Source organism: Condylura cristata, unplaced genomic scaffold, assembly GCF_000260355.1.
Source record: "Condylura cristata isolate star-nosed mole 26May11 unplaced genomic scaffold, ConCri1.0 scaffold00004, whole genome shotgun sequence".
NCBI lineage: Eukaryota > Metazoa > Chordata > Mammalia > Eulipotyphla > Talpidae > Condylura > Condylura cristata.
This window is the reverse complement of record NW_004567105.1, coordinates 41,763,381-41,772,212: the sequence shown is the minus strand read 5'-3', so window position 1 is coordinate 41,772,212 and position 8,832 is coordinate 41,763,381. Positions and strand designations below refer to the sequence as shown.

Sequence of the window (8,832 nt, the reverse complement as noted above, 5' to 3'; positions counted from 1 at the left end):
GTAAACTGCCCACTGGTAGTGATACTTAAAACACATGACCATGGGGAGCGGCCTCTGGGAACTCTGAGGAGCACATCTTAGTGCCAGAATATGTTTATCAAATGCTGACTGACTGCTCCGCCCCGCCCCCACCCACGTGCTGCTCTCCATATCCTGGATCCCACTGCACCAGCTCCTGGATTCTTCAGTCACTGCCAGACAGATTGGGGCACCCATCAGTGACTTTGAATGGTGCAGGGATGGGGGTTACTCATCTACTTGGGGGGACCCCTAGAGGTTAGTACAGATTAGGTAGCTCTTCTTCATGATCTAGTGAGTCTCATGCTTAAGGAACAAAGAAGGCATTTCCGCCGACCCGGGAGGCTCCATGAGGGCACCTCAGGGAAGAAGACAGACACCTGAGTGCCAGTGGATGGGGCAGGAGGAGATGGACGTCTGGCATGGGAAGAAGCAGAGCCAGTGCCTAAAAGACTCTACAATGGCCTTAGCCTTTGGCTTGTCACAGGCCCCTTGGAAACTACAAATAAGGTCATTTCACTGTTTCTCAGCGGCTCACAGATACACAAGCAGACTTCAGCTGAGAGTCCTAGCCTTCCAGCTGTCTCTGTTCTGGCTGTTTTAAGTTCTCCTGCTGGCTCTGTGGTGGTGCTGGCTGCAGAGACTCCTGTCCTGTCATTCCTCTGCTTGCCACCCCCGCGGCTGCCGCCTCAGTGCATGGTATCTATCAAAGTTGCACTTCATTTGTGACAATATTTGCTGATTGTTTCTCTCCCTCTTGATCTTTGAGGGCAGGGCTCGGTGTACTGTGTGGCTGACCCTAGGCCTTGTGTGGTGTCTGGCTGTAGGGCCTGTCTGCTTGGTGGTCCTGTTAGACCTGAAGGGACGCCAGGGTGAGGGTTCTGTCCTGGCCTCCAGTCTCCAGGCCTTCAGTGAACTTTCTAGGGTTGGCTCCTGGCCAGTTCTTCCTTAGCCCTGCCTAAACCTTGCCAGTGGTGGCTCACGGACTTAGTGGGGCCCAGTTCCCTCCAGGGGATCTCTTCTCTGCTCTGTATACCCTGTTTTTCCATCTCCTGGGGGTGAAGAATTACTCTTTCCCCCTTAACACACCACCCTATTCACAACCTACTGCCTGCTCACTGTTGTCTCTGCTTTCCTACACTGTGGGAGACCAGTCTTGGCTGGCATCTTCTTTGGAAAGTGAGACTCAAGCATCCCCTTTCCTGCTGTTCACTAAGGCACTTGGGGTTCCCTGTGGTTGTGCTTACCTCAGGCCAGGTTGTAATTGGCTCTTGACAGAGCAAAACTGTGCACAGTGATTAGTCTGGGTGTCCTTAGCTCTGGCCCCTCATACCCAGTGCAATGCCTGTGGCACCTGGAGAGGATGGCTCCCCCCTATACGTGTCCCCCCACCTGCAGGAGGGAAACTATTGCCAGACTGGAGCTGGAGACAGTGTGGCATGGCTGGAAGAAAGACCATGTTGTTCTCTGGGGTGGCTGCAGGAGGGCGCCAGAAGAATGAGCTTATGAAATGGACAGATAGATGATGGAACTACATAGAGAGATGTTGATGATAGAGATATGAATGGTAGATGGCGATGACAGAGTACAGAGAGATGTGGCTAAGAGAGACATATGGATGATGAAGACATGGAAGCTACAGAGAGTCGGGAATTTCATGTAATAGACATGGAAGAGAGAGGATGATGGTTGACAGGGTGATAAACATTGAGTAGGTAGAACAGCAAAAAGAAAGTCAGTGAACTATGATACTGTTTTTTTCTGGAGTGAAGAAGGGGAAAAGGCTGGAAAGTAAATAAACAGGAGTCTTTAGAGATGAATAAGTGAAAGCAGGTGAGATTAGAGGTTGTAACATGAGAGAAGGGCTCCCCCTCTGGCCCAGTCTGCACCTTGTGTTCCCAGAGTATGTGTTTCCTTCCCCTCATCTGGTTGGCCCTGGGAATGAGACGCGGCCACCGGGTGAGGCTGTAGGTGCCCATCAGTGGTCAGGTAAGGAGGCACCTGGAAAGGATGGCAGTAGCAGCCACCTTAGTTGGAAGTAGTCCTGCAGGGGGAGGCTGCCCCCAGGACAGATTACAGATCACTGCACACCCCTGCAGGGAGGTCCTTCTCCATTTGTGTTGACAGGGCCCAGTGAAGGGAGAGCTCTTTGGGTTTGGTGATGCTTTGGTTTATTGCCTCTGGCAAACAGTGGAGACCCAGTCTGGGTGAAGGACAAGCAAGACCTCAGGACAAGTGCACCGCAGGGGTAACTATCCAGGGTTCATGGATGAATCTCGCTTTTGTATAGTTGTTAATCAGTGGTCACATGATTTTAACTTGACAGTCAGTGAGACAATTCAGAACCCACATTCTTTTGGAACTGAAATCATTTAGGGAACTATATAAAAAAGAATATTAAACAACTTCAGACCATTGGTCTGGTCCTTAACTATACACTGAACTTTGCTCTGTCAAAATAAAGACAAACATGACTGTGAACTTCCAGCTACAATTGTTTTCCCCAGTCTTATTTTGATGGTTGCCAAAGAGATGCTGGAGCAGTGACTATTTATCAACATAGTATTAGCAGAACAAAAATTATGTAATTGTTCCAGGCTAGAATCAGTGACATGACTAGAAAATAAATCAGTATATTAATTTCAAATTGATTATTATTTGGTTAGCCAATAAGCCACTTACAATAAATAATGTAGTAATTTACTAGATAATGTAATCGCAGAAGGATGAAACAGAGTATACTGGAAAAAACAGTGTTTTTCCCAAAGTCACCTAATTTCACACATCAAGTAAACACTGCTATCAGTTTCTTCCCCAGGTATTAAATAAATGTGGCATATATTCACATTAGCATGTGTATACAAGCAATAGCATAGTCAGTACCTTCTTGGATTCTACTTTAAGTGAAAATTTTACTTAATTTGCATAACTTTACTGATCTTAGAGCTATTTCTCTCTTTCACTAAAAAAAAAGCTGCCTTATTCGTGTTCATAGTTGCATAGTTTCCAGGAAACCTGAGCTCCTTCCAAGAGGAGGACCAACCCATTCCTCACTGACTTTAAAGTTATACTGACATTTTTTAGGCTATTCAAGAAAGAGGAATTTTAATTAAAGAGAATGACTTAGCAATTGACTCTTGATAAAAATTTGCCCTGAGCCAGAAAGTCAAAAGTCTGGGGTCTGGGCCCCATTCTGCAGCCAATGTCCTGCCTCTTAAGGGGACACTGCTGAGCTCCCTCTCTGTGGCAGCAGTTGGCAAGCCTGTCCTTGGGCGTTGCTGTGAAGTGGGCATCAGCCCTAGGATTAACAGCTACCCCCTCCCTCTTTCCTGGGAAAGGGTGCCATAGCACAGTAAGTGAGGCTGGGGGTTTCTTTCTGCAGAGAGAGAGAAGCAGTTTGTACTTTGTCACTATGAACAGCCACAACTAGGGGAGACCTGGGTTCTCACTTGCCTTTCTGATTAGATTTTGATTTTTCAGTTTGGAAACTGGCCAAGGCTTTGGTGGCGCCCAGCTGATCTCTCGGGCTTCCCTGGGCGAGGCAAGGAGCGCTGGCTGGTGGTGGCAGCGGTGGTGGGGATTGCCTCTTGAACAAAACAAGCCAGTGCCAGGCATCCTCTACCTGATCATGGCTCCTGGTTAGAATTGCACTTTGGCTCCACGTCGGACAAACAGTCAGAAACCTGGACCGTTTACCCACTTTCCACCCACGGTTTGCGCAGGGTCTTGGGTACACCAACAAAACAAACTTATTTTGAACACTTGGCAGCGAGCTCGCAGCGCTGCCAATCATTAACCGGAGCTTCAAGCGGTGAGGGCCGAACCCTTCATAAGGCGCACAAGGGCCCCAGCGAGCACAGGCCAACGTGCCATCTCAACTGCCAGACGAATATCGACTTCCGTCTGCCACCTCCGCAAGGCGATGCCCCAGGTTCCCGCCGCCTGCGCTTGGCCGCTCCTGCTGCTCCTTGCCATCCAACTCTGCGTGGCCACCGACGTCCCCCAACCTTGGCATTGCGCCCCCTGCTCCGCCGAGAAGCTCGCCCTCTGCCCGCCGGTGCCTGCCTCATGCCCTGAGCTCACCCGTCCTGCCGGCTGTGGCTGCTGCCCCACTTGCGCTCTGCAGCTGGGTGCGGCCTGTGGTGTGGCCACAGCGCGCTGTGCCCGTGGGCTCAGCTGCCGCGCACTGCCAGGGGAGCCAAGGCCCCTGCATGCCCTCACCCGTGGCCAGGGTGCCTGCATGCCTGCCTCCGATGCTGTGCCCACCACTGAGGACACAGGTAACACCATATTCTCTACAGCAGCTGTCTCTGGGACAGATGAATGGGAGGGCAAGTGGGCAGGTCAGGAGCCCACCCCAAGCCTACCATCAGGAAGCTTCAAAGCCTTTCAGGCCCAGAGCTTGCAGCCAAAGCCTACATCATCCTCAGCAGAGGCTTAAGGCCACCAATTGAGCCTTCTTTGCAGAGTCCTGCGGGAGGCACCCAGAAGGGAGAGGTCCAGGGGATCACACAACTCTGGGGGAAATTTACCACAGAGGTCATTCCCAGGACCCCACAGCCCACAGGGATATAGAAATCCCAGTTCAAGAGAGATGGGAGGCCACAGGAGTGTCCCAGGCAGTGGGGATGCCAGCCTGGTGCCTCTGCCTCTCCTTCCTGCTGGCGAAAGTGGGGTGCCAGTGGCTGGGACTTTAGAGCGACTCGGCTTGGGGATCCTTCCTGCTGGCCTCTAGGGAAGTGCTTGGAATGTCCTTCGTAATATATGTCTGTGAAGACAGTCGGTGTTCCCCAGATGTTTACAGAACATAATGTGAGAGTTTAGGCTAAAAATTTCACTTGCATTCATGGTCATAGAAAAACAGTGTTTGATGTGTATGTTGCCTCCTAAGAAGTTGGCTATCAGAACATTCCTGCATTTTGCAGTGATTTATTTGTAGTGGGAAGTGGAGGAAATACGTCTTCCCCAACTCCCTCTCCCTACTTCCCCCTGAGGGCCATCTGCACACCCTGTGTGACTCTTGGGAGAATCTCTTGGTTCCATACCCTGATAGGAATCTGCTGGAATCCTTCCAGGGGGACTCAGCTTTCCTGCTGCTTCTCTGCCTTTAGAGTAAATGAGACGGTCCTCAGAGGAGATAGCTTCCCGAGGGGGCCTTGGAGAGTCCGTGCTCTATGGTTCTGACTATGCGCCAGATCCAGACCCTAGTATTCTCTACCTGATGACTTTACCTACTCTTCCAGGGGCCCGGAAGTCAGTCTGTAAGAAGACAGAGGTCTTGCGTAGAAGGGCTAGTGCTGCTATCTGGATCTGCTTCCAAGTGAACCCTAGCATTTGTTTGTAAAGTCCTACTAAACTGTCCATTTTATGGAAAGTGGAAGGTGGAGTCAGGAATTAAACCGTAATTTGTGGCTTTTTTTTTTTAAAGATTTATTTCTTTATGCATACAGAACTGGGGTACAGACCAGAGGTGCAAGGCCAGTGAGAGGCTTCACCAGAGACAGAGTGGGGAGCAGAACAGGTTGACTGATGAAGCGCACTGCTGAGGGGAGCAGCGGGTGGGTGGGTCAGGAGAGGTCTGCCACGCCATGTGGTCACCTCGGGCAGGGATTGAACTCATGCTGAAGTGGCTTTAGCTTTCTAATGCTGCACTTTAACCCACTGCACCACCAGGAAGGGCCCAATTTATGGCTTTTTAAGGGCTCTTCTCAGGCCTCAACATATGTGCATGTGCTCCTTCTGCTACTTGATAAGTAAAAACAGGTCACCCTTGCCAAACCTAAAACTGAACCATTATGTCGGGTCCTCTCTCTTCCTGAAAACACCACATGCCCCTTTAAAGGGATTTGGAAAAACTCTGGGTCAGCATGACCATCTTTTATGTCCTAACCTGCTTTTGAAGGGAAATAACCTCAGGGAGGCCCAATGCAGGTGCTTCTGGGAAGGTTCTTCATCTATGACATTCCATTTCCAGAGGCCAAGGACACTGCCAGCCAGGAGAGTGCAGCTCCCGAGAGCACAGAGATGACCCAGGAACAGCTCCTGAGCAGTTTCCCCCTCATGGCTCCATCCGGCGAGGACCTGTCCATTCTCTGGAACGCCATCAGCAATTATGAAAGCATAAGGGCTCGTGGGTTTGCCAGCCTCAAAAAGTGGAAGGTGAGTCCCTGTGATTGGTGGGGACAAGCTTCTGTTGGAGCCTCTAGCTATGGCCTGCAGGCCCATGAGGTGGGGGGTGGGGGCCTCCCTGTTCCTGGAGACCAGGAAACAAGCATTCCTTCCCAATGCCTAATGAAAGTTTCTAGTCTTCATTGGGTTTTCACACAATGAACTGAAGGATGGAAAGAAAATACAGTTCTTGCTGTAGAGCCATTGATATGTGACTCCATGTCTCTGAAGTCAGCTCAGAGACACCTAGTGTCAGGCTAGATAAGTCCAAATATACTATTTGAAGGCTTAGCACAAGAGCTTATAACTGCCTCCTCTGTCACTTCTTTCCCCCTTTAAAAATTGTGGCCAAATAACTATAACATAAAATTTAGCATTCTAATCATTTTAAAGTATAAAGTGCCATGGCATTAAGTATTTTCATTAAGTATTTTTTGACAACTGTGCATCTCCACAACATTTTCATCATCCCATATTGGAGCTCAGTGGCCCTTGAGCAGGACCCATGTAGAACATCTTAGTTGATGTCCACTTGAGGGCGACAAAGAACCAAAGTTGGAGGGTCTGGGATATTTGTAGGATTTGAAGGACAATAACAAAAGGTGGCTTCTACATTTACACACACAAAAGTAGTGAATAGGGAGAATTCTTCTAACTCTTCCGAATTTCAGCTGGAAATAATGACAAATGATCTGGTTGAGTGCTGTAATCTCCATTTGAATTGACTTATATGAAATAATTTGTAGATTGCAGAAGAAAGTTGTTCAAAATTCAGAACTCTGCTGATCACTCTCCATTCAGAGAGCTAAGCCCATTCTTCTTACCAGGTGGCTGGTCACAGAGTTACCCATGGGGGCAGGAGAAATAGGAAGTTCATGGAGATGGCCAAACTTTAGTCCCACTCTACATATTCAGAGAGCTCTCGTTCAGTGACTGAGGAAGTAGAGTTCCTATCCTTTATCTTAATAACTTAAGCCAGACACACACCACCCTTCTTTTCAGAGCCTGTACAAAACTTCTATCAGTGTTTATTAGGTTGATAATTTGCTTTTTGTTGCCACTTATTCCCACATTAAATTACTCTTTCAGGAGCCTTGCCAGCGAGAACTCTATAAAGTACTGGACAGGCTAGCTAAAGAGCAGCAGAAGGCAGGAGATGAACTTTATAAATTTTATCTGCCAAACTGCAACAAGAATGGATTCTATCACAGCAAACAGGTATGTGTCTTGCCAATGTGTTTACCTCTGCTGTCCACATTCCTGCAAAGCCATGCTATCGTTGAAAGGGGTTTAGTACCTTCCAGACAGCAGAGCTGGAGATCTTGGAGGCAGCATGCCCAGTCACGGCCTCCCATCCTGAATAAACTCCTCATTTGTTAGACATACAGCACCTCAGTTTTCCTGGGGATATACACAGGAGTTTACCACTGGAAAAGCACCATGAAGTTCCACACTGATCATATTAAGTAGGACCCGCCTCTTCAGGACTCGGAGCACCTAGTCTCTGGTGCCCTGAAGGCCAGGTCAGTGTTTCATGGCCAGTAGAGGACATTGTCCTCAGCACTGAATTGCTCCATCACTAACATGCCGGAAGAGGATTTCCAGGACCGGTAGGTCCTGGACCTCAGGGTTTCATCTGTAACATGAGAGGAGCACACAGCTCTACTAGGAAGACTGGTAGCTGTTTGAACATCTTTTATTTTTTTTTTTTCCCCATAAAGAGAAATAAATATCATTATTTTCACAGTATAGATTTTAGACTTGTCAGATAATAAATGATATTAGACAAACTATGACTTTGGAGCCCTGTTAGACTCCGTAAAGCACAGGTAGTATGGATATTCCCAGGAGAATTGAGGACCAGAAGATGCCCTGTGTATAACAGAGGAGGACTTGTTGAGGACGGAATACCATGACTGGAGTGCTTCCGGCTGGCTCTTCAGCTCTGCTGTCAGGACCATGGGCCAGACAGCTGTGCTCACGCTCATGTTATATATATTACACTTTCATGAAATCATTACTACACAGGACACTTGACCTTCATCTCCATTTTTGGGATGGGTTGACCCTCTATCACAGCTGGTTGGGTGACACAAAGCTCCACCTGTTACCCAGCTTCATGTCGCTGTTCTTGACTCTCCTCTTGTCTTTGCAGTGTGAGACATCCCTGGAGGGCGAGCCAGGGCTCTGCTGGTGTGTCTACCCATGGAGTGGAAAGAAGATCCCAGGGACCGTGGAGATCAGAGGGGATCCCAACTGCCGTCAGTATTTTAACACACGGAACTGAAAGCAGATATATACAATCTATTTCTTCACACGAAATATTTAAGTACATAGTATATTTATACTCTCAAACACACATACACTTATATGTATATTTATATATATGAACCACTTTTTATACTCCACGTATTACTTGGTACATAAAGCTGTAGTTTATTTATTCACTAAGTTTATTTTTTCTACACAGTAACTTGTGTTATAGTAATTTATATACCATGAAACTATTTTCATTATGTTATATGTGAATACTTGTATTTTAGCACTTCAGAGTTTTTAAAGAACAGAAAATGCAAAATCAATTGTACAGTAGTGATTTTTTTTTTTTCGAGTGGCTTAAAAGAGGATAGTTAAGCCATGCTCACA

The 8,832-nt window shown here is 47.8% G+C and overlaps 1 protein-coding gene across 1 annotated transcript; it reads left to right on the top strand.

Moving 5' to 3' along the window:
• Window positions 1-3,940: 3,940 nt before the first annotated feature.
• On the top strand, window positions 3,941-8,473 carry IGFBP1 (insulin-like growth factor binding protein 1). Its single transcript, XM_004675953.1, has 4 exons — window positions 3,941-4,298; window positions 5,993-6,177; window positions 7,276-7,404; window positions 8,342-8,473. Exons 1-4 carry the CDS (start codon window positions 3,941-3,943, stop codon window positions 8,471-8,473), a joined length of 804 nt encoding a protein of 267 aa, XP_004676010.1.
• Window positions 8,474-8,832: the final 359 nt, after the last annotated feature.